Genomic DNA, 26,167 nt, shown 5'->3' with positions numbered 1-26,167 from the left:
CAAAACGGAGAGACACTCAAACATAACATATATCACAGACATCTGCAAAAGAACCAAGTGGAGTCACATTTACACACTGAAATATAAACAGAATTCAGTACAGTGAAAGACAAAATTGATAGAGAATTTACTCCAAATCGAATCTGTGGTATTCACTCACAAGAATGGTTGGTTCTCCGGGTACAGGTGGGCGCTGGGGCCCAGCAGAGTCATCCTGACTGGGAGGTAGGAGAGAGGTAGGTGGGGTCGACGACGCAGAGGTGGAAGGGAGAGATGGGCCAGGCTGCTGCTCCACCGGACCCAGCCCCGCAGAGTTGGGCACTTCTGAGGAAGCGTCCTCTCGCCCTCCATCCCTCTCTGGATCAGGGGAGGTGGAGGAGGAACGGGAGGTGGTGGAAGAGGTAGTGGACGATGAGGAGTGGGGGGAAGTATCTGAGGAGGACACGGGTGGGGGGAAAGACAAGTGGTGGAGTGACTGTGGCTCAGATGACTCGTCTCCTCCTGCTGATGTGGAGGCAGCGGATGTAGGGCCAGACACAGCTCCTCCGGCCAGTGCTGCCCCACTGCTGTACTCCTGATACAATAAATTCCTCAGCTTTTCATCCAGAGTCTTTATGCGGTTGTCCACAAATTCAATTTTGGGGGGGCCTTCACTGTCTGACTCGGCCACAGAGGAAGGTTGAGCAGGGGATGGTGTCATTGTGAGGGAGAGAGTGGGTAACGAGGCTTCAGCAGTGCCAAGATGGAGTGGAGGCAGAGAGGAGTCAGAGGAAGGGTGGAAGGGGGCAGAGTAGCTTCCTGTGTCCTCTGTGAAACTTGTCTCTCCCGTGGACACCTCTGACTCTGACATCTGTAAAGAAGACTGCTTCTGCAGTGAAAATTGCTGTTGTTTCTGGGGTGTGTCCATGGCTTTCACAACCTCCTGTTGCTGCTCAATGTGTTGCAGCTGTTTCTGTGACTGTATATGTTGTTGTGCCAGCTCGGCAGGGATTTGGGTTTGCTGTGGAATCTGTTGTTGCAGTACAGTGCTAACATTTAGCTGTGCCTGATGCTGAAGAAACTGTTGACTAATTGACAGGGGCAACATTTGGCTTTGGTCTGGTTTTAAAGCCACGGCACCCATAAAGAGCTGGTGTTGCTGCTGCTGTAGCTGCTGTTGCACCATTTGCTGTTGCTGTAATTGTATTGTCTGCTGAAGGTTTAACTGTTGCGGCTGCTGTTGATCAATGTGAGCATGCTGTTGTGGCACTACAGCAGCTAGTGGTGTAATAACCTGCTGCGGTAATTGCTGTAACTGAGGCTGTTGCAGCAACTGTGGGGTGTACTGTGTTGTTTGCTGTTGAAGAAGGGGTTGTTGGGTCTGCTGTAGGGGCATTGGTGGCAGAAACTGCTGCTGAGGCACAGACTGTTTTAACACCTCTGTATGACCTGGCTGAGGCAGCACCTGCACCTCAGTCAGCTGTTGTTGAAGTGGTATTTGTTTCTGCATGAGCTGCTGTTGTTGTAACTGCTGGAGAGACTGTTGCAGAGCTTGCCCCTGCTGCAGCTGGATTTGCTCCTGGTACACTTGATGCTGTGATTGCTGTTGTTGCTGTGGTGTTGCCTGCTGTATCTGCTGTGCCTGATGCTCCAGCTGCATTGCCTGCAGTTGCTGTTGAGCTGTTGTTACCTGCTGCTGTAATGCAGGCTGTAGCTGTGGTTGTGGTTGTGGTTGTTGTGGGGCTGGTTTGGCCACCTGGGTAAGTGTCTGCTGTTGCTCCATGCTAAGTTGGCTTACTGCTGAAGAGACCACTGCAGCAGCCGGAGGAGGGGAATGAAAAGAGGTTGAGGACTGGTCCGCCGCAGACACACATGACCTTGGGGCAGTTATTACTGCATCCCCAATACTTTGACCTAAAGTGGAGCAACCACTGGTTCCAGGAGAAGTAAGGATATCAGGAAGAATGTTGGTTGGTGTGGGAGACACAACATCGGGAGCAGTGGACAAGTTGGGGAGGTTAGCAGCAGCAGGTATTGCAATGGATGAGGGAGCACTGGAAATTTGGTCAGCAGAAGCCGAGGTGAGGACTGGCAGTTCAAGACCAGCTGAAGCAGTGACAGGAACAGAAGCTTCAAGAGTGGAGGCTGGTGCGGAGATGCTTTCAGAGGCAGTGGTGTGAGAAGCATGGGCAGCAGTGGCTGGGGGTGACATGGAGGCAGGGGCTGAGACAGTGGAGACTGGAGGGGAGGTGGCAGAAAGGGTGGGGCAGGGGGGAGACGCCATTCCAGTCAAGGACTCCAGACTCTGGGATCCTTCACTTTCTACAGCCACAGAGAGGAACATACGGTTAGTTTCTGTTATGCTGCCAACCCAGTCATGTTAATAAGCCATAGCATTAAAATTGATACGGGGAAAGGGCTCACCTTTCTCTCTTTTAGGAGACTGGGGTATCCTTGCTTCTGTAGTTGGTGGTGGTGTGCCTGCTCCCTGGTTGGAAAGAGAGTCTCTATGGCGGATGGTCTGGTTGATAAAAAAGCGCCAACGTCCCACTGGGGAGGAATGGGGCACTGAGTCCGCTGAGAAATCACAAAGATGTTCTCAAGTTATAACAAGTATGTATGCATTTCCTCATACTGTCACTTTTTAGTGCAAAATAAAATATAAAAAAACTCAAAACCTCACCTGTTGAGCTAGTGGGAGTGCTCACATGTAGCTGGTCAGTTGATCCAGTCTGCAAAAGAAATAAAAATTTTAATTCATCAATCAAACAAACTATTATTATTATTGTTCAATCAAAACAAAAAATATATAGAGGAGAAAAGGTGATAGAAATATGGAAATCAACACACCTCTGAATGTGTTTGAAGAATTTCGTGGGCTTTCTTAACTATTGCTCTAAGCTCCTCAACAAATTTCTCCTTCTCCACATCAAGGACAAAGTCCTCCTCCACCTACAAACAAAACGCAACCAAATGACAATTGTTAAGACATGGAGTGATACTTCTCAGCAACCAATGTAGACTTTGGCAGTACATGAGCAGTTCACCATGTAATCTGCTATGTCCTCAGGTGCGTCCCCTTCAATGTCAAATTTAAATGTCACCATCTTGTTGCTATGAGTCTCCAGCTGGCATTCCACCATATTGTCCCCGCTGCCGGACACCTATGGAGGACATGACAAATTAACATTGTCCTACTGGGTATATGAATACAGCAATATATTTGGCTATCTTTGCTGTTTTCACCTGGAGCATGCTCAGTTGAAACTGATGTGAAACTTTTTCAGGCCTCTGACAGGAAGTTCTTCTTTGAGTTTTTAATTTTTCTAATTTCCCATTGGCCAAAAGCTGAAGAGTTTCTTCTCCATTAGGTGGAACAGACCTGTGGGTGGTAAGGTAGTAGGGCAGATACATATCATCATGTAAATGACAGGTCCCAGAGCAAGACACTGCATACTGTCAATGTAATCATTCAAAATAAGAACATTACACTTAGCCCCTGTTCAGACCTGGCAATAACATGCGTCTCGTGTGATCCGATCTCAAGTGGACAGCTCTAAGTACAGGTCTGAATGCACCTAAGATGCATTTGAGATGCATTTAAGATCGATTCACACAGACCAGATTCAGAGGTGGTCTCGGCCACATGTGGCCACATTCTTTTAGCAGTATGGACCCAAATGCAACCTGGGCCGCATCAAAGCACCGCCTACTCTACTGATGTCCACTGCCACAGTCTGATTAGTCCCAACTCTCTCTCTCTCAAACACATTGACAACGGACCCGTCTGTCGGATAGTTGGACTGACTAAAAACAAAAACACATTTGGTCTTTGCAAATAGGAATGATGTACGTGTTTATTTGCATTTAGAGCAGGGAAGTGAGATCTGATCCCAAGTTGTCACTCAGGACTATTATTACTATTATCATGTAGAGACGCATTTTAATGCCAGGTGTGAACAGGGCCTAAAACCCAAACATGTATAAGTAATGCATATATTTATTATCAATATTAATAATAATAATAGTATGATTATTATATATACAACATGCTGTACATTTGAGTATTTTGTAAGAAAACAAACATAAATCTAAATGTGTTATACATTTGAAGAGGCTGTTAACCACTATGTAGGTACGGGCAATATGAAGTGTTTAGACTTCCAGAACTCTAATTACGCATAACATCTACATTTGTTCTATCTACACTTGTTAAGCTGCTTAAGGTTTATAAAATCTTCCACTATCAAGGCTCGTCTAGTTTTTGTCTTGACTGATGGACATACTACATGACTTGAAAGCACCAGCTATTACCGCTAATGGACCTAAGATCAGAAAGTAATGGACATATATCAGGCATACCCTGAAGAAGAATGATGTTCTGTACTTGACAGGTATGGACCATCCTGTAGAGCAACATGAATACACACATAAAAGAGTACAAAGGTACAAAGAAAAAACACATACAAAAAAAACATTAGTGACATATGATACAAATAAAGCTATAATTTAATCATGGATAATATTACATTTAATAATAAGTATACTGTTCTATGAATATACTAATTTTTAAAAGATCAAAACTTGTTAATTTGAATCCAAAAGACAATCAAAGATCTTTCAAATAATTAGATAGCAGTATTCTCATTCATTCTGCCAGAATGTAAGCAAAGTAAAATTATTTCTTAATTAATAAAGCAAACTTCCATTCTTCCTGTACCTGAGCAATACCCAGCAGGGAAAGGTCACAGTCTTGCAGCGAGGCTTGGGGCAGTTTGGGGGCATTAGAATCAAGCGATTGTAGAGCAGTTACAGGCGGAGGGGAGGTGGGGATAAAGTCAGCCTGCCCTGGTAAGGTAACCTGGGCTGCTGGTGGTGATGTAGGCAGCTCTGGAGCAGGGGCAGCAGCAGGATGGAGGGGTGGGAGAGATGGTAGAGTTGTTGGGGGACATGATTTATGAGAGGGGCTGAGGGGAGTTTGTTGCGCAGGAAAGACAGCATTGGGCAGAACTGGCTGTTCAGAAATAGGTGTCTCAGTGTGTGTCTGAGTGTGAGAATGAGCCTGTGTCTGAATGTGTGTCTGTGTTTGGGAGTGTGTTTGGGCCTGGATGCTGGTTTGTGTGTGTGTGTGAGCTGGCAGCATCTGCTTGGGCTGGTGCTGTGGAGAGGGAGCGGTGCCTGCCACTAGATGGCTATAGAGGGGAAGGGTCCTGTTCTGGGACTGAGGCTCAGCCACATTACTTGAGACTATCTGTTGAGGGGGATGGGTCACCAGATGTGAAGCAGGTGGACACTGTGGGGTCAGCTGACTCTCATCAAGGGGTAACAAAGCCTGCTGTACAGGAAGTGGTTGCTGGATGGGAGTTGCCATGGGCTGTGCCAGTAACTGAGCTTGTGGAGGAGGAGGAGCGAGCGGTTGATGCACTTGAGAAAGCTTCCGCAGCTGATGCTGGTATTGCTCAGCAGACTGAGACATAGCAGGCTGGGAGATGGGCTGAATGACCGAAGGGTCTGTGGTGCCTCCTTGGGGCTGCTGCTGGGCCTGAACAACTTGGCCTGGGACATAAGCTTGTCCAACTTGCTGCACAGGATGAGGAGTGGCAACAAAGTTTGCAGGGTCAACTACAGAACTGAGACTATCTGATTTAGTTCCAACACCAGCTGACCCAGGAGACAGAATCATCTGCTGATACTGCAGTACTGACTGCTGTTGCTGCTGCTGTTGTGTAATATGAGTTATATCCGGTGGTACAGATGGCATAGCTTGGTGGGTAATCTGAGCAACATACTGAGAGGTCAAAAGGCCAGCCGCAGCCTGAGCATGCACCTGGCTAGGTGGCTGAGTTTGCTGCTGTAGCTGAGGCTGCATAAGACCAGGCATTTGAGCATTTTGCTGAACACAAGACTCGTGTTGGATTTGACTGGGAATCGAAGCAATTGCAGCTGGAGGCTGGACAGCAGTTTGGCTTTGTTGGCCCATCATCTGAATGTCAACAGGTGGGCCCTGGCCATGTTGCTGGGACTGAGCAATTGTTGGATGCAGAGGCTGAGTCTGGATTAGCGTCTGAGCAGTTACACGGGTCTGAGCGGGAGTGACAGGTCCTGGGTAACTAGTCTGCAAAGGAATTTGCTGGGTCTGGATGACTTGAGTCTGTCCCTGGATCATTGCTGCTGGAGGTGTTACATGAGCCTCAATCATAGCCTGAGCCGCTTGGGCTGTGGACTGGGCTATAAATTGGACTGGGACCTGGCCCTGGGTCTGAGGACGAGGCTCATTTTGCCCTTGCTGGGTGAAGACCTGAGCTGGGACAACAGCCGATGTCTGGAGAGGCATCTGTGTAGACTGAATGGCTATGGGGACGTGGGCCTGTGGGATAGTTTGAGTTTGGTGCTGAATCACCTCAGTGCCAGCAGGAGCCCCAACTGGGATATGAGGTTCCATTACAGAGGTATGATGCTGCGGCTGGGCAACAAATGCTTTCTGCTGCTGGATCAATACTACTTGCTGTTGTTGCTCTAACACCTGCTGCTGTATGAGAGTGGTATGAGGTGTAAACTGAGCGGTGTTCAGCTGTGGGATACACACGTGCTGCATATCACTTGGTTGCTGCTGAATCTGCTGCTCACTGTTACTTTGTGGAATGGGGACAGCCTCTTGTTTTTCAGTTTGCTGAAGCTGAATCATGGCTGCCTGCTGCTGCTGCTGCTGCTGCTCTTGAATCTGTTGCTGTATCAGAGCCTGTTGCTGTAGTCTCTCTGCTTGTTGTTGTTGCAGCAGGACTTGTTGCTGACGCTGTTGTTCTAACTGTTGTTGCAACAGAGCTTGCTGCTGCTGCTCCATCTGCTGCTTGAGTTGCATTTGTTGTTGCTCTTGTTGCTGTAGTTGAAGCTGAGCTTTCTGTTGTAGCTGCTGCTGTTGTAAAATAGCCTGCTGTTGCAAATGCTGTTGAATTAATGCTTGTTGCTGCTGTTGTTCCATTTGTCGGAGTAAGGCTTGCTGCTGCAATTGTTGTTCCTTTTGCTGTTGAGTCTGCTGCGGTTGCTGCTGCAATACCATTTGTTGCTGCTGTTGTCCACCTTGCTGTTGCTTCTCCGCTTCTTTTTGTGTTCCAGCCTGATGTTGTCCAATTTGTTGATATAACTGGGTCTGTGGACGTTGCTGTGAAGAAGGCTGCTGTTGCTGTTGCTCTAGTTGCTGCTGTAAAAGTGCTTGTTGTGGTTGTTGTTGTACAAGACCTTGTGGTTGCTGCTGCTGCTCTTGTTGCTGCTGAATTAGAGCCTGCTGCTGTTGATCCAGCATTTGCTTGTGTATGAGAGCTTGCTGCTGCTCCAGTTGATGCTGTTGTAGTTGGGCCTGTTGCTGCTGCTGTTGGAGCAACGCTTTTTGTTGCTGCTGATCAAGCTGTTGCTGGACATACATCTGATGTTGCTCAAGCAGTAAAGCTTGTTGTTGCTGCTGCTGCTGCTGTAACAGAGTTTGCTGTTGCTGAAGCTGTTGTTGCAATTGTTGAGATTGTATTGTGGCCTGCTCATGAGGTTCCCCTGTTGGTTGCTGTTTGTACGTCGGCGGTTGCTCCCCTGGCTGTGGTAACGACATAGCTCGCTGCTCCATACCTGTTTGTGTAGGTAAAACTTGCTGCTGAGGAGTTTGCTGGACAGGTGGAACAGGCTGCTGTACATAGATCTGCTGCTGAGGCTCATGTTGATGTTTCTGGACAGCTGTAGCTGAAAGGCTCTGTTGCTGCTGTTCCGTTGGTGGCTGAGTGGCGCTAACTTGTTGTTGTTGTTCGAGCACAGTGGCCTGGGCCTCCATTTGCTGTTGTGGCTGCTGCTGAAGGGTGGAGGTCTGGGGATCCATCCCTATCTGTTGTTGTTGGACAATAGTCTGCTGAGGGATCATGACAGGCTGTGTTTGCTGGGGTGCTGCCTGGGGAATGATGTCAGTGAGCTGCATGGGAGTGGCAGGGGGTTGGGTCTGCTGAGCGAGGGGCACAATGGTCCCCGCTAGACCAGCAGGATCACTCACTGACATGGATGTAGAGAGAACATTAATGGGTGCTTGTGGGGAAACAGGGGGTATGTATGACTGTGAGGAGGCCATTGACCCATGGGGAGTGGCAGTTTGAAATGTATCTGATGGGAATGTTTGTGACTACTCAGTGATAATGTCAGAATGATGATTGGTGTTGAAAGAAGAGGGAAAAGAAAACGGTAGAAAAAACAGGTAAGAATAAGCTTTGGCAAGGAGCATAAATTAACAGCACATTTAATTTTTAACAACAGGGTTTCCCACAGGGTTTTATAACAGAAGTAATGTGCCTGAATACAGACAGGTACAAGTTAGAAAAGGTAAACAAACTTCACTTTATATTTTAAGTAAGGCATTAACCTTAAGGTGAAATGAGCAGAAGTGCTATTTATGCAGCAAGACTATTTATTTAATGACAGATGCTATTGATCTGTCACATATCAAAACCTCTGCTAAGCAATTTCCTGGGGGAAACCCTGCACAGCTCACAGTCAGATGGTCAATCTCAGATGATTATGAGGATGATTTGTAGTTGGGTAAATAGTTATTTGAAGGAAAAGAACCAAAAATGTAGTGGATCATAGCTTTACTCTCAGTAACAATTATGTTAAATGATGTAGCCCCAATGCAAATACGGCCTTCATTTTTAATACATGTTAGTTTTATCACCCTTTTCACCTGAAAATATTGTTGAGGTACACTTGGTGATACCTGCGGAACCTGCACCGAACTGGGCTGAAGAAATGTCTGACCAACAGGTCCGCCTCCACTTTGGCCAATGGACATGCTGGACATACTGACACTCTGACCAAGAGGCACATTTGGAATGCTTCCACTCTCACCAGTGGGGAGCATTTGAGGATGAGCCAATGCACCAGCGCCCTGCAGTGCAAGAACATGTGATTTATCAATACAATGATTTCAAACAATAATGAATTCATCAGTTCAGTATGATCTATGAAGGAGGTGAAAAGAACATATAGACGTACAGATGCTGTAGGGGGGAGAGTCGTCTGGGAGTGGGTGTATGACTCCCCTTGCTGAGAGTATGCCTGGCTCTGTCCACTTGCATAAGATTCACAGCTGGCAGACCCAATGCTCTCACCCTCTGAGTGAAACACAATTTAAACAAGAAGACAGAATGTAAAAATGCAAACATATTTTATAGTATTTGTTCATTTGAACTTCCACCATGTCATTTGTTTCATAATCATGTCCTATCAATTCACAGAGCACCTTTCTAATGATCTCCTGGCTTATGAAACATGATGCTGCATACGCTACCTGGCAGAGTAAGGGTTGTCCCACTAAAAATATGCTGCTGTCTGACATGCTGGTCCACTTCAGGCAGCTCCTCAGACTCCTGCCCTCCTCCTCCTCCTCCTCCTCCTCCTCCTCCTGTCTGTCCAGCTGCCCCCGGCCCCAGTGAGGACGTGCATGATGGATGAGAAAAGGTGTAGGAAGTGAGAGAGGAGTCTCTCCTTTCCTCAAAGCCCTGGTGCTGTTGGAGGAGTTGCTGCTGTCGACGCTCTCGTGACTTTTTGATCAGATTTACTCGGTCCCGGATGGATTTTCCCACCACCTTGGCATCACTCTCATGGAAGAAACCTGACTTTACCTGTGGTAAGGGAGGGGGATTCAATTAATTGATGGCTAGAATTAGGCTGAGGGAATTTAGGTCAGATAGAGCTACCTCGAAATGGCTTATAAATGAGCTGAAAGATTTCCCTCACCTGACCTTCCTTCAAGCTTTAAAGCATCAAAATCTTTTCTTAGTCTATCCTATACTATACGTGACACCCATGAACCCCCATCTATTCATCAGGCATGACTTGTCCTTGTGTCTCACCATCTCTAGAGCCACCTCCTCAGCGCTATCATTCTCCAGGTCATAGCTGAACTCAATGGCCTCATTGTCTTTGTGCTTCCCCTTCAGCTTCTTAGGCTCTTCAACCCAAATCCGGAGGGCCAGACAGTCTTGGGTGCCTGTGTCCTCCTCTGCCAGCTCCACTCGGACCCCGGTGTCTTCCCCAAAGAATGCGTGGTTCAGGAGGTCTCTGATGGAGAGTCTGTCAAGGGAAGGACAACAACAGGAGCAGTGGATGGTGAAAGAGGTACCAGAATGCTTTATGATTCCCTCATCAGGAATTGTGCATGAGACAGTGCAGCATGTAATGTTCTGAAAGAAAAACCGACTTACCTCTGGCTCTTGTTTTGACGAATGCAGCCTTCGATGATCTCTTTTATCTCTGGGTCATTCACTTTATCAAAGCTGGCTGGCTTTATACCCTACAAGAAAATAAATGTACTTTCGGTTTCACCATGGACCCAGATAGTTGAGATCACATTTAAATAAACTAAAGATATACAAAAGAATTAAGTCTACACATGCCACCTCCAGATATGTGCTGAGTTTAAATGAGAGTAACGCAGTCAAAGACACTCACACTTGTGACTTTGCGATAGATCTGAGCTGCATTTTGACACTCAGAGTAGGGGTATTCTGAAGTAGCCATCTCCAGCATGCACATCCCAAAGGCGTAAACATCCACAGACTCATCGTAGTGCTCCTCATACATCTCTGGAGCCATGAACTCCGGTGTTCCTGTTAAGACCAGATGGTGGTTCACAGTCAATAACAAGCAGAACAGCTGCTTACTACATCCCCACCATCAATGTTTACAATCTAGATTTACTGTCACATGACACTGTCCACACAGAGCGGAAATGCCCCAAAGTGAATGGAACAATTGAAATTCAATTGAAACTCTCATAAGAATCTTTCTGGCAACTGCTCTTGCCTCCTCAGTTAAACTTTATTGAGCTAAAGGGTACTCACAGTGCATTGCTTAAGTTGGCTCACACAGCCAAGATCTCATCAGTGGTCTCTGTTTACATTAAGTGCTACCCACATTAATTTTAGAGTGACTTTGTCAATAATAATCTATAGTCCTGGGCAGCTGAGTCCCTCTGAACAGTGCTGAATGCACAGAAAAGTATATTTATTGGCCCTAAATCAGTTTGCTGATGGAGCTGCTACATGTCCGGCACTGTTCTCCAAAGTAGTTGATCTACTTATGTAACCTACCTATGACACTCTTGGCAAAGGAGGTCCTCATCAGAGTGGCAAGTCCGAGGTCGCCTATCTTGACTGATCCTGTGGGGCCTGTTATGAAGATGTTGTCACACTTGAGGTCCCGGTGGACAATTGGAGGAGTCCTGGTGTGAAGGAAGTGAAGGCCCTTCAGAATTTGCCTACACCAACTCCTCAGGACCTTGGGTTTCATCACCTTAAAGCGCTTAAGGTAACTGTGCAAAGAGAGAAAATGCAGTCAAAATCAAAGAGAATACTGTAATCAACCACTGATGGACAGCTAGATGATCACCATGAGACAAAGCAAAATTCTCAATACCTTTCAATGCATCATGATAATTGGTCATGGCTCTTCACTAAGATAACATGATACTGCACATAATGAATTGAGATTCATTTCCTTTCCCATCAAAATAAGTGATCAGTGTCTTGCTGTAATCATAATCTCTATTTATCCAGGTTTGTTCAAAAAGTATGTTTAGTATAATTTACTAAATTTGAAAGAAAGTCTACCACCAGTTCTCCTTACCGAAGCTTTGAGCCAGGTTTTCTTTTTGTTGTTTATTTGGGAGAAAATTGAGAAGCACTACTACTAAGTATTTAGTGAACAATGGAGGCATGTCTTGCTGTTTGCTAACAATGAAGGCAGGTGTTTTTTAGTTATTTTAAAAGCTTTATTAACGTGTAACTATTTGCAGTACAGATCGGCCACCTGTGGGTGACATTTACTGGGTGCCATGACATGGCAAAGAAATACAACAAAGTATACTGGGATTAGAGGATGTTATGTCAATCAGAAACCTAGGCTAAAAGATTCTTCTTAAAACAAATGACATAACAATAAAATTAAACGGTACAATAATAGTGATCTGTCACTGAGTGAAGAATAATGAAAATTAGGAGGTTGTGCTAACGTTTTGAGTGTTCCTGAAGTCATGAGTTCAGTGACCAGTACGATGCACTTCTTGCCACGGAGCACAGACTCCCAGGAATCATAGAAGCGGACGATGTTGGGGTGCTGAAGCCCCTTCAGCATCTCAGCCTCCTCCTTGAAGCGTTGCTGCTCCGCCTTGGTCAGCTTGCGGTCCTGAGGTGAAAGGTACATACCAAGTTAGATGGCATGGATGTCAACATTTGCTTTAAGTCGTACAACAGTTCTCCCAGGTGAGTCTGTTCAGAGCCCCAAAACATCACTGTACATGACTGTGCACGAACACCGGCTGCCACTAGATGGTACTAGCAACATAAAGTTGCAGCAGTGCTGAGACAACACCCAAGCCTTAGCTTTATAAAACACATTTCTACTGCATCTGACACACATCCCCAGTATGGCGGACAGAACACCACCGGACACGGCAGAAATCCAATTCCCTAGCACGAGCAGCATCCCACAGGAACAGAGACAGCCATTGAATAATCCCTCTGTTAAACACTGGTGCATTGGTTATTTATAAGACCTAAGACTCATGAATGTTATGCAGGGAAGGTGTTCAGTCTTTTTTTTTTTTTTTTTTTTTTTTTTTAAATGCACTATTATGTCTTGTATTTCTGGTGTATTTTTCAGTTTCTACCGATGTTCTTATTCCCATGGTGCTCTCATCAATAACTTATGATATGCTCAGACAAAAAAATACTCATATCTTTAAATTACCTGAATACAAAGTCAATAGAGAACAGCATTTATGAATATGCAAGTGATGTGATGGTGATATGTTATTAAATAATCAAACACAATGCTGATAATCAATGGATTTTACAGGGGAGAAAATCCTGACTGGCGCCACTAAGTCAGTGCATATTTTTAGACTTGTCACAAGCAACTGTTTATGTCTGCTATTTCCATGTGTACAAGGAACAAAGCTTTTCAGGTCTGTGGTCTTTTGACCTCTGTTGACCTTGTGACCTGCTATTCCAGGTCGTTATCTGTTGGTACTGAAAAGTTTTAAAAGAAAACTCAAAGAATTCATTGCCATGGGTTTGTACTCAATAACAGGTAACCCTCCACCATTTATGTGAAAGAAAAATATAAGGAAAGAAAAAATAAAACAGTGGGTCTGACTTAACGTCTGCAAGGGAGTCGGATGGCAGCTATAGACGTGTCACAAACAGACCTCACTATAAATAGAAGTCGTCATAACACTGGCTTTCCATTGATCGATTCCATTGATGTTGAGCTTTTTGCTTTACACAAAGCTCCCCAAAGGGAGGCAGTGTACTGCAGATGTTTGGAAGCGAATAAACAGATTTTCATGTAATGCAGTTTCACTGTCACTGCATGTATCTATATTTATTAGATGTTTCTTTCTACCCTGTGCTCTTCTTTTAGTGCCTCTGTTTCTCTTCCTCCCTGTGTCTGTGTTTCATCTTTTCAGAGATCTTTTGCTCTCTGTGTCTGTACCGGCTCAGTGTCCTTTTCTGGAAGTAGTGGTGGAGGCACTCTCTCCGCCACCATCCTTCCCCCAACAGAGAAGTAGCGTCAACAAAAAGGCTGCTCCTCAATGCACTATTATGGCTAAGAATATATTGGCCAGCTAAAGCCTGCCTTCACATTACTATTGGCATATAATGTCCTGTTATAATACGATGTATGGATTCTTAGGAAATTATATGTTTGTACCTAACCAAATGCAGGTGTATCTGATCATGCTTAGGTTTCAGTGCTGCGTGTCAAACTACATGTGTCTTCTTTCTGGTGTACTTTATTTTAACAGGGAGTACAGCCTCTGTTTGGGTACCCCTGTCCTCTTCCTCTCTCTCCACTGTCAGGGCATCACTCTGCATCACTGTCTGTCGCGGTGTGAGACAGAGTGCTGCCTGTGTGTCCCTGTCTGCTGCCTCCTCAGCGTCTATTGTGTCTCCCTCAGAGTGTGGTATCAGACAGCCTTAGGGTCAGCAAAAAGGTCGCTAAGAGTTCAGTGAGTGAGATTGTGTCTAGACAGACTCACGCAAACCTACTCCACACTGCATATCCAGTCACATAAATGCACATACACACCAATATTCACACAAACAGAGGCGCAACAACAACAAAAACATCTCCAGATAAGAGCGATACAAGTGTGTCATTAATAAGCCACAGCCCTCTTTCCATTGCCAGGATTGCTAAACACACCCAATTCAAAACAATTTCTGCAGTTAAGAGCCCCCCCACTTACACTGACCTGTGCAATAAATAGAAGTGAAAAGTACTCAATAAACTCTTGAAAATGATGGTAAAAACCTGGATTTGTATGCCACAGTACATCAATCCAACTTTGGTACAACAGAAACCAACAGGGATCTGACAAAACAAAATGTGACATAGCCGCCACAAAAGAAAAGGGGAAATTATGAAGCAGCATAGAGACAAGTAAATAGAAAGTGAGCCCATGACAAAGCCCTATTATGACTGGTCTGGTCTTTCTTCCTCTAAATCAGCCAGAATGTTCTCTGTTTCTGCAACATAACCAAGTAGATGCTCTAGATTTTAAGCACACAGTAACATCAAGAAAGAACAATAATAACCATTCTCAAAACCGATTAATTCATGGATATGCATATGTAGATGCCAAAAACCTGTTAATGAGTTAGTTAGTTGAATCATTTCACTTTTAGGACACAGTTACCCCATCAAATACCTTGATTGTCAAGTTTTTCTTATTCTGAAAGTAACAACAGCACTAAAGATATGAAGCAATCCAAGAATATAATGATGTGTGTGGTATTGGTTGAGATTGTGTCAGAGAGATGTTGATTCAACTCTATGGCAATATTTGAAGCTGTAGTGTGTGGTATTATTGGATCAGACTGCAATACACTGATTGATTTCATTCTTATTTAGGGTAGAGATGGCGGACAAACTACCAGGATCACCTTGCACAATCAGGAAACCCTTACACTACAGGAACATCCCTTTGATACAGTTTCAACAATTATTACTTAATGCAGTGCAATTATAATCAATTACATTATATTTTGGATTTTCCTGTCATTTTGTCCACACCTGCATAGTCACTTTGGTCATGTAAAACTGCTGTTACATGGTGCCTCCAGGGGAGGTCCTGAAGTACTATAGCCTGGTAAACAGAGAAACACCTAAGACCATGTTGTGCACTCTGAGATTTTTTTGGATCAGACATCTGGTAGAGCAGAAGGTCAAGCTGCAGGTTAAGTAGCCTCATAAAACACCAGGGGAAATGAACAGTATATGGCTCACGAGGCACATAAGGTAGAGGCAAGAGGTAGGACGCTGGAGTCATAAATGCCAAAGCATGTGAGCCCTAAAACATCTATTCTGGCACACACTGCATGAGTATGAGAGATCTGAGATATATGAGATGAACTGGCTTCCATGGTTACATTCTTGTCTGAAGGAGGAGCGCGCCTCAGCAACAGTGGGATAAAGAGGGTTGATTTAGGGCACTATCAGCAAATAGGGGAGTGTTATTCTTGCTGTAGGTGGATATTTGTACATGAGAGTGTATGTAGTATCTTTTGCTCTGCAGTGTGAGTAAGCATGTCAGTGCTTGAAAATCCGAGGTGGCGGGTGGCTAGGATTAGATTACTGTAAGCTACAACAGCTCAGACTAACAAGATAGATTGCTGGAAAAGGGCTAGCTTGCACGTCGGATTAGAACCCCAGGCCAGTGGGCCAAGTTCACTAACCTCTATAGATCCCTATAGCCAATACAATATACTAGCCATTTCTTTTTAGGTGACCACTTGTCAGCAGGAGGTCCCATGGTGTTGTATGTTTTAGAGCTATGGTGCCTGTGTTGTACAGAGGCAGAGGCAAATTCACTGCTATAATGTAGCTGGCCAACTGGAAGACATACAACAGCTGAGTTACAGTAGGTCCAAGAAGCCATACGTCAATAAAAGTGTAAATACAAATTTTTCTTCATATAAAAGGGCTGTAACAGGTTTATTAGAGGGCATGCTTGCACAGGCTTGGATGGTAATCACATGTCACAACAGTTTGATCGTAAGAGCTTAAAATCTATTGAATTTTGATTAAGCTATACAGTTAATGCTAGTGCTATGTGGTTAATGCCTCAAACATTCAATAGCAATTGAATCTCTGGTGCCGGTTAGGTAACGGACATTGTGGTGGGAGGATACAGCCCAAGGGACACTTGCCAACTGTCAGTGCCCTAGATGAACATGTGTCTGGTCAGTTTGGTTGGATCAATTCCATCCGGGTCTAGTCAGTCCAGACTCGGATCGAATTGATCCTCTACTAAAATTAGTAGAGGCCAAATCCACTTGATTCGGCCTCTACTAATTTTCGCCAACCATCAATAGTCTGTCTTTTCTTTACCTGGCCTAACCCAACTGGTTTTTCATAATGTTAAGCAATCAAAAAAATTTCAAACTCCTCCCATTACTGTTGCTACCATCTGTGACAGTGCTGCTGATTATTATCATTTTCAACCTTGTGAATCTGTGTGTGTCATCATGGCAATATGTGGTCCTGGATTCATCTACTATCACAGGAACCGTCACAGAGGTGGTTTTGAGTTCTTTGGCAGGTGTTTATATGTCAGTCTGTCTGTCGACAGATTTTATTACTGTGATAGTATCTTGCACAACCATGCAAGATACAATCACGAAACCTTAGGGTGTGTATGTCTAATGAAAATGAAGGCAGAGCTTGAGAATGGTTGTGGTCCAACCCATGAGCGTGTTCATGCAATTATATAGCAATGGCTACTGAATACTCATGTAATAATGTAGTATTGACAACTGAGTAATCATGGGTAAATATTGAAAAATGGCATTTTAGCACATAATACTGTTCTCTAAACAACTATTACTTTGAACATGAGACAGACAGTTGACAGTGACCAGAGATGATTTCTCAACCTTGCGGATGGTAAATTATCATGACAACTTGACTATATATGGGTGAAAAAGGGGTCTAGACTGTGTATCAAAAGTGCTACAAACTGAAATCTAATCTTCACATAACTCTCAACCATGTTAAAGTCCAAGATGCCCTTAGTAAGGTTGAGTCTTTTTACTAAGAAACATAGCATGGCATGGTGTTTGTAGCAGGCTGCATCCTGAGCTGACATTTACCTGCAGACATAAACCCAAAAGACTCTAACAATACATGTAAAATCACTAAATATTTAAGGTGGTAATCATCATGGTAACCTTTACCACATGCTTTAGTGTTTGTAGTCCTGTGAGTGTGGCTGGGGTGAGCTGAGCTGAGCTGAGCTGGGCCAGTCTGGGATGACTGGGTTGAACCAGTCTGGTTTCTGCCGCCCGAGTTATGCTGTCTGTGCAGGGTTTTTGTTCCAGCCTGACAGGCACCCACTGTAATTAACTCCCTGGATCACTCTGCATGCTCACTCACACAGACAAAAAGTGATGGGGGGAGAGATGGAGAGAGAGTGAGAGGACGGGAGAGAGAGAGAGAGAGAGAGAGAGGGTGATAGGCAGACGTATACAGTGGCATATGTTTGACACAGACGGACAGAGAGCAACAGCTAGCACACAGAAATACATGTACAAGACACACACGAAACACATCCACTCAGGGTGACGGATGGCGAAGCACTAGCGAGGGAGATATATAGCCCTGCCCTTTTAGGTGTGGAATTCCCAGGGAAAGGGAGAGGAAAGAAGAGAGATGGTGTCCGCACTGTGAACTTAAATTACCCACTCTTTCAAGCTGCATTTGGAAAGCTAATCCCCTGGCTTCCCTCTCTTTGTGGACACAGGAGGAGAGGAGCTAGGTGCTCCCAGGCTGCAGTCTCACAGGATAGTAGAGATAGCATCGATAGCATCAAATAGTGCGTTGGCTAGTCATATACAGGCTGTTTATCATCCTGCCCCATCCAGTGCCTTCAAATTAGAAATGTTGTACAGACTCATATGACATTAACATATGAGGACAGAATGTCTTGTGTGCCTGCTGCTTGATTAATGGGACCTGTGTTTATAACAGGAAATTTTTAAATTTCAGAATTACAAGTGTGAAGAACTATGATACTTTTACCACAATTAAAAAGAATTAGACAAAAATATTGTTGTTTATTATCATCCTTAACTCAGATACATCCACACTCTGTGTTATTAAAGACTGCCCTAATTGCATCAATTCTGTCATTATTAACACAGCAGGCTAATCATATCTTATCATTATTATTCTGATCACTAATCCTGATTCTAATGCCACTTCGCATTGAAACTGTGTACAAAAAGTAGAGATCATGTGACCTGAGTGACTAGAATGTTGCAGTGAATGTGGCACTGGATCCATCTATAGGCATGTGACCAGACCACTGTGTACTGTCTGTGTGTGTGTGTGTGTGTGTGTGTGTGTGTGTGTGCGTGCGTGCGTGCGTGCGTGCGTGTGCATGCGCGCGTGTGTGCGTGTGTGTTCATGTGTCTCTCTGCATGTGGTAACTTAGCATTAGCTCCACAACTGCTCTCTGGGAGGGATGCCATCGTAATCCTCTGTTTGGCTCATCATCTACCTACCTCCCTTTCTCTCTCTCTCTCTCTCTCTCTCGCCATCACCTCCTGTGTTTCTCTCTCTCTGTTTTCTTTCTCACTGCCTTTTCCCCTTCTCCTTGATCTTGTTCTGTGGGTCAGAATCTGAGTCTGTTTATTTTCTCAAAGGCTGTCTTCTTATCTGTTTATAATATAAAATCTAATTAGACAATAAAATATGCATAGAGAGTTTCTAATAGTAGTTTCTGATTGATGTAGCCATTAATATCCTTATGTTTCATGAACAAATACCCAGTAAAAACCAGTTATTTTCCATGGGATTTAATTTGACCCAATGCGTTTATGGAGACAAAATTGGATATCACAGACTCAATATGGGTGCCCAAATCAGCTTAAGCCTACTGTCTTTTCATTTTCAAAAAAATGCTTTACCAGCACAGATTTGCTCACACTCCTGAGCCATGGCAAAATACAGTGCGGTGCCTTTGATGGTGTCATAAAAGAATGCTGTCTGGTGGCAAAACATATTAGTGATAACATTATTACTGAAGGTGAAAGGGGCCACCTTTGGAGGCCGAGCAGATCTCTTGGAAAAAGGACAGATCAAGCATTTGAATAGGGCTGAACAGGAGCTGTGGCAGTATGATATGAAGTGCTGATGTGAAGCTGATTCACTAGGTGTTGGAGTAACACCAGAAAAGGTGATGGGGGCATGCCTGCTGCTTGTTAGTCCAACAGACAGGGCCTGATCTCAAGGATTAGTCAAGGCTCTTGTTTTGGAATTAGCTCCAAACCAAACACATGACTGACTTTTCTCACACAAAGCCAGCAGTCAAATCAGATGGCTTACCATAACACTGCTCTCTATTGTGAGGCCAAGAGTCAGAGGGACGCATTTCTTCTCTCCTCCACAAGTCTGTCTCCCACCACATGCTGAATTCACACCATCTAACAATGTTTCTCATTACTTCTGAGCATAATGAAGCCGACTGGCTACAGTATGTAACGCTCTGGTATAAAAATGTATCATATTTCATTCATTTCCTCCCACTGCAATGTCAATGCATGACAAAGAGTTAGTTACAGTAATGTTTGCTGTTGTTACACCTAAATTAGCTGCAGTGTTCCTATGTAGTCTGTGCTCACAAAATGCATCCCATTCAGAGCTTCCCTTTCACATGACTATTTCCATTTCATACCTCATTATATTACACAACGGGCAAGAGTAGGCTGTGGCATGTACTGTACTGTAGCCCCAGCTATACCCATGTTAAAAGCAGCCCAGTCATTTATATTATATTCAATTTATAATAAGAACAATAACTTCTCATTTTAAAATGTGTTGACTGCTTGATTAGTGACAAAATTAGCTTAGAAATGAATTTGAATTTCCATAAATTAACTAATCATAGAAAACATACACCTTCTGCACCCTTCAAGATGTTTATTTTCAAGAGCTCTGAGGAACCTCATTTTAAACACTACACCTAGAAAACAGTGCCATTAATACAATACCTAAGATCAATGGTTCCCTTATGTTTCATGAATGAATTCTTTGAATTCAAGCCAAAGCAGAAATGCTGTTTCTAATAGGATACCGTATCACAACAAGAAGATGCTCTGACAGCCTATGATTCTATTATTCATAACAGCCCTAGAAAAGGCAAAGCCTTTCACTTTCACTTTGTGCTGTCACTCAGCTACAAGCGATGCTCCTCCCTTTCACCCCGGTCTCCACTGAGCTGCAGTCTCACAGTATGAAAAGCAAACAGACAACGTGCTGAGATTTCCAGATTTCAGGAGGAAGTACTCTTGGGACACATCTAATGCAATTCACTTCAAAAGCACAACGTGGGACTTGGAGTTCTCCGAAGCACACTAATTGGAAATATTATTTGTTGTTGTATTTCCGTTTACCTCTCACCTTGTATACACATTCTGGATTCTTTAAGTGCACTGATTATTTTGGGCTTATTTCATCTTTCAGCTAATTGTGCCAGACAATGCAGTATTTATAATTATATATACTGATGGTGTGAAAGAAAAGGAAACAGTTTGTCTTACCTGAAGTTCACACCAAGCCACCTCCACCCAAGTCTCGGTGTCCAGGCCTTTATACACAGTTTTGAAGGCTCCTCTGCCCAGTTCAATATCAAACTTGAGGAACCTGCCTCCAGGAGAAGTAGCCACAGCCTTCATCTCTGCCTCCTCCTCCTGCTCACGGTCCCTCTCCTTCCCCCTGTGGGTGGGTGTGGAGGAAGGAGCATCCTTGCCAGGCTCCTGGCTGGAACTGGGACAAGAAGGGTCATGACCCAGGGCAGCACAGGATGAAGCAGCCCCTTGCTGCTGGGCACTGCTGGTGAAGACTGAGTCCGAGGAACGCAGCTCCAGGTGGGGGGCACTGTGGGGTGCCTCGGGGGGCACCTCCACATCGTCGTCCTGATCACAAATCTCAACACTCTTCCTGAAGAAGCGCTTCTCCCTCCTCAGTCGTTTCTGACCAGTGTCAACCGGTAAGGAGGGCGTGGAGAATGAAATCGGTTTGAATGCAGTCTCCTCGCCCTCCTGGCTGGCTTCCCCTCCTCCTCCTCCTCCTCCTCCTCGGATTCCTCCATCCTCTCCTCCTGTCGCTCTCCTCTCCTGAGTCTGGGAGGAGGAGAGGTCTGAAGGGGTGCTGTGTGTCCTCTCCCTCTGTTGGTCGGCCCTGCCCTCCCGCTCCGTGTCCTCCTCCCTTTGTCCATCAGGTTTCTCCGAGGAGTCCTCGGTGCCTGTGGGCTCTCCTGGGTCAGTAGCCATGGGGAATGGCCTTTCCCACCCCTCCTAGACCTCCTCCTCCTCCTCCAAACCTTTGCTCCTCCGTCAGTCCCCGTCTCTCTCTCTTTCTGTGGTCACCCACTCACTCCTTTTAGTCTATCAGGCTGTTCTTCCAGTGCTGCAGATGACTGAAGCCCGTCCTTGGTCAAACTGGTGACCCTCTCCCACTTTTCCTCCGTTCTCTTCCTCTCTGTCTCCTTTTCTTTGATTCTTTATGGTAGCACAGGAAGGTGAGACCACAGCTGTTGGAAGATAGTTTCTGTCCTCACTTTCCTCCTCACCATTTCCTACATTTTCTTCATATCCCACTTAGGTGCAGTACGAATAAAAAAAAAAAACAACAAAAAAACAAAAAAACACACACGTCTCCCAGCTCTTACTAACACACTAAACCAGGAGTCTGTTGGGAAAGCTGCAGTGTTTTTCTTTCAAACTGTTGTGAGAATATCTTCAAGTAAACCCTGCAAGACATAAACAAAACATTTCATTAATATTCAGACAGTCAGAGGAGAGAATTGTTGTCATGTTGATGAAATTTATAGCTCTCTAGATAAGAATGCAAGTGAAAAACTGATTATATTTGATGAGATACATTGGAATAGGTCAGAGGTTGCCCTAAACTTCACAGGGATGAAATGAACCAACATCAAAAACGTAGCCTGAAAACTCCTCACAGGACCCTTGTAAGGAAAAGGACCGGCAGAGTAGTCCAGTCAGTCTTAGGAAGACAATATATGTGTAAATTGGACAATATGGGATTTCAATCTTGCAGTCTTGCATTCAATCAGCATTTCATATGCTGAAGCGTTCGACTAAGAAGAATAACTGATTTAACAGCTCTTTCTTGTAAGACCAATCACTGCTAATTCTTGCCAAAATATATAAATAAATAAAACCTATAAAACTTCTGCTAATGCATTTTTACCAATTAAGCTCACTCTGAAGAAAAAACGCTGCAAACATTAAAGAAAAACAAATGCAAATAGATTTTGAAGATCTCCATAATTCGTGCAAATATTTCCAGCACTCAGACCCTAGGTAAAACTTCGGGAAGTAGAAATATTAATTCAGAACTCTGACAGCCCAACTAATACCAGTATAAGAATATTTCAGAGCCCACATAGGACAGCAATCCTTTCACTTGCTTAATCTGCCAAACAAAGGCTTCATCTTTGTTATGGGCAAAAATCTGACATTTAAACCAGAGTCTTCAAAGAACACCCAGCTAGCCTGCTCAACAATTACACATGCCTTCATCAACCATCAAGTGCACATTAATCTCTATCTTGTGATTTAGGTTGTGTTCAACAGCTCCATTAGACAACAGAAAGCTGCAGATACTATGCGATCCCAACCATTAAATATGGATGGTGAACTATGGGCCGGTTGAGTGTGAATAATTCATACGCAGAGGGACTGTCCTGGAACTGTACTGGAGTGACTACCACACATCTGCAACAAAGGGCTCATAAATATACACAACTATGATTATGATTCAAGTCAACCATTCATGCAGGGTGATAAGACACAGTTTCAAATTGGCCCTCCGTACTATGCTCTGCCAGCAGAAGGTGAAACTGAACACAGCAGGTTTCCTCTGACATGGCAATCTCCCTGCAATACTATAACTCATTCACTGTTTGGGATTTTGTGTGTGTGTGTGTGTGTGTGTGTGTGTGTGTGTGTGTGTGTGTGTGTGTGTGTGTGTGTGTGTGTATGCAACTGGGAAAATGTTGACATCCCTATCTTCACTTCTCCTCTATCACTCTCCATCTTTTCCTGGGTATCATATCTCCTCTGCCTACTGACAGCCAATGAGCTCTCACTAGCCCGAGGTTACTCTGAAGCCACAATCTAGGAGAAAGGGTTGGGCCACCAATTACGGGTGCAGTAAAACCCAAAGTCACCATTTATGATTTAGGATGTGAACTTACAGGAAGAGAACGTGCTAATGTATGCCAACAACAAAAGCTGCACTAAAGGAATGTGGCTGTAATGGTGCAGTAAACAGAAAGTAAAAAGTGCAGTTGGTGTCAGGGTATTAGTTCACTATGCATATTAGTTTACAACACATATTACTTTACAAATGAACACGTGGGACTGTCAAGGGCCAATGTCATTAGGCACCCCTGTCTAGGGTTACAGCTCTCTTAGAGGCATCCACAAGAACCACATAAGGACAGTCGGTTTTGGCCCCTGACTGTGCAGACAGGCTCAGTCAAAGTCACAGCATTAAGTCTGGACTTTTTCTTCAATTTTAATGAACGAAGCCCACCCTGACCACCGGGGGCTCTTCTAGTGGCTCATAGCAGCTATTATCTCTTTTATAACGTGGTCATTAACACTCACATCAAGCCTGTTGTCTCTCCAGGCTCAAAGCAAAGGAGTCTGATGTGCAATGCTAGTAGCTGTCAGTCAAATTAAAGGCACAATAGGCTGATATAGACCAACTGCTAAGAAGCTCCCAGGGAACAAGAGAGATTTCCAGTTCTGCAACATTCCCAAGACATAGACACATTCTCTAAGAGACAACCTGTAATCAGCATTAAGCTGGTAGTCTCCCACAACACACTCCACAACTAATGCCATTATCATCAACAGATACGGGTAGTCAATATGGCTTAAATCATCTATTACATGACACTGTTTGTAATTTTAAATTCATTGTTATTAATTGTAATTGTAATTTAAATTTTAAACTGGAAAAGTGATAGAGTATACTGACATATATGGGCAACTTTCTGGAAAAGAGAAACAGATAATATAACCAAATGGGTAGGTCTTTAGCTAAACCTGTTAATCAAGTACCTCATAAATCAATGTACTTCACTGTTATTACGTAAAATCCTGCAAACTCAATATTGCCACAAAGCAGTTCTGCTATGAAGCCCATGATGGTCTGATACTGCCTCCAATATTACAGAGCTAACTGCTTAACACAGAAACTGCATCGCAAAGTCTCTGTCTTTTTTCGGTTATATTGTGTTTATCATCATATTGCCCAACCCACTGCAACAAAAGGGTTGTGGCTGTTGTGCAATCAATAATATTCAAGTCAGGAGACAGTGAAAAAATATCCAACACAACTTCCCTGAATTAAAGGTGATGTATTCAATTATTTTTTGTCAAACCATCAGCTGAAAACTCAAAGATATTAAATTCAAGATTATTTTAAAAAAAATCAACCAAACCCAACTACTTATTTTTGCACAACAAACATACACACATAACAGAGAACAAACTACTGATCTTAGACTTCATATACAATGACCATAACTAAAGGGAAGAGTATACAGTGAGACAGTAGTGTACAGTGGGACTAAAAAAGGTAAAGGCTAACAGGATGTGCAGAACATAAAGGGGGGAAAAACAACAGGCGATAAAGAGAGGGAAGTTGCCCTTTAAACAGGAGCTTATTCGCCTATGTCCCCAGGGCAAGGAGTTCCCATGAAAGCCACATACCGGACAGAGTTATCACAGCACATCAAACACGTTCAACCCCATCACTGTCTCTCACACCCACCCAGTCTCCCTTCCAAACACACAAACATAGACACACACACAGATACAGATGTCAGACACACACCAGTGGGCTAGAACAAACTTTGTGTTTCACTCTTTTTTTCTCTCTCTGTTCATCTCACACTCTTTCTATCTTTTATACACGGACAAAAACACACACACAGACACACACAACCACACAACCACACACACATCAAAAGCAAACCCTCACTCGCACCCAAACTGCATGTCCCCTTTCAATGAAAGAATGCCGAGAGGAATTTCCTGACACCAGCCAAATGACCAAGCAACTGCCCATGTGGGCAAACGTGGTAAACCAAAGTTGAAGATAACAAAACCTACGCCACAGCTGAAACTGTGACATCTCGCTTCGGCAGCAAAATGACTCCAGTATCTAATGGGCATCAAATTCACATGTCACAATCATTGTCTGTTCATTTTTCTATCTGTTATGGATTACATGAGAACTGAACATCTGACGCACTCTGCCTGCCCTCCAGGCTTCTGTGAGGCTCCTACATGGGCTGAACACCTGCAGCTGCCTAATCATTTCTGAAATGTGCATCGAAAATCATTATGACACCTTTGCTTCATGACTGCCAAGGATGTGATTTCTATTCTATTCTGAAAACCCACCGAAGGCCATGTTTGTTTTTGCTTGAATTTTTCGTCATCTGCACTCAAAGTTTAAAGACAAGGAGAGAGATGCACTACATAAACATACTCTTTCTCAAAAGTGCACACATCAAAGTCAAAATCATTGCAATCCAGTTGCACTTTTTTTCATCCCGTACTTCATGGGGATACACACATTAATCCCCTGGAACTAAACTGCCGCTGGAAAATTAGGCAGGCAGACAAAGGACGAGCCGGGGGACTCTGTGTGCGTGCGCGCACGCAGACAGCGGCGTTTTTGCAATTGAGGGGGACATGTAGATGAAAAGAGTGAATAAAAAATGGCGAGGGGGACAGGAAGGGATTGTAGTTGGTGGGAGCAAGCGGGCAGCAAAGTTTCAAACAGAGAGAGAGGGAAGGAGAGATGGCGCGAGGGGGGCCGGCTAGTAGAAGGGGTGGGAAAAATGTGTGTGTGAAAGAGAACAAGAGAGAGATAAAGAGAGGGGGGTGGCACAGACAAAAAGTGGGCTGGGGGGGATTTTGCCTGATAAAATATGTGCCAATGTTTGTGTGAATGAAAGCAGTGACTATAGCTAAATTTCTGCCTGAACAAAAGCAGCTACAGTTGTGCAAAGAGAGGAGAGGAGAGGAGAGGAGAGGAGAGGAGA

General features: G+C 44.2%; 1 protein-coding gene across 1 annotated transcript in view; it reads right to left on the bottom strand.

Annotated features, from left to right (window-relative positions):
- The window catches only part of wnk3 (WNK lysine deficient protein kinase 3), a 28,614-nt gene extending 7,270 nt beyond the window's left edge, over positions 1-21,344 (bottom strand). The window contains exons 1-18 of the mRNA XM_022741829.1: positions 21,180-21,344; positions 20,613-21,044; positions 12,017-12,189; positions 11,097-11,317; positions 10,456-10,613; positions 10,209-10,297; positions 9,858-10,077; positions 9,423-9,626; positions 9,293-9,341; positions 8,998-9,116; positions 8,687-8,890; positions 4,342-4,385; positions 3,226-3,361; positions 3,027-3,143; positions 2,830-2,931; positions 2,663-2,711; positions 2,404-2,556; positions 161-2,301 (exon numbers count right to left, since the gene is read on the bottom strand). Coding sequence (XP_022597550.1) covers positions 161-2,301; positions 2,404-2,556; positions 2,663-2,711; positions 2,830-2,931; positions 3,027-3,143; positions 3,226-3,361; positions 4,342-4,385; positions 8,687-8,890; positions 8,998-9,116; positions 9,293-9,341; positions 9,423-9,626; positions 9,858-10,077; positions 10,209-10,297; positions 10,456-10,613; positions 11,097-11,317; positions 12,017-12,189; positions 20,613-21,044; positions 21,180-21,344 — 4,776 coding nt within the window. The remainder of the gene's footprint in view (positions 1-160; positions 2,302-2,403; positions 2,557-2,662; positions 2,712-2,829; positions 2,932-3,026; positions 3,144-3,225; positions 3,362-4,341; positions 4,386-8,686; positions 8,891-8,997; positions 9,117-9,292; positions 9,342-9,422; positions 9,627-9,857; positions 10,078-10,208; positions 10,298-10,455; positions 10,614-11,096; positions 11,318-12,016; positions 12,190-20,612; positions 21,045-21,179) is intronic.
- Between the last annotated feature and the right edge of the window lie 4,823 nt (positions 21,345-26,167).

The sequence above is a fragment of the Seriola dumerili genome, unplaced genomic scaffold, assembly GCF_002260705.1.
Source record: "Seriola dumerili isolate Sdu_G_001 unplaced genomic scaffold, Sdu_1.0 BDQW01000056.1, whole genome shotgun sequence".
In the NCBI taxonomy this organism is placed as follows: Eukaryota; Metazoa; Chordata; class Actinopteri; order Carangiformes; family Carangidae; genus Seriola; species Seriola dumerili.
The sequence above is the reverse complement of the archived record's forward strand: the minus strand, read 5'-3'. Positions and strand labels throughout refer to the sequence as shown.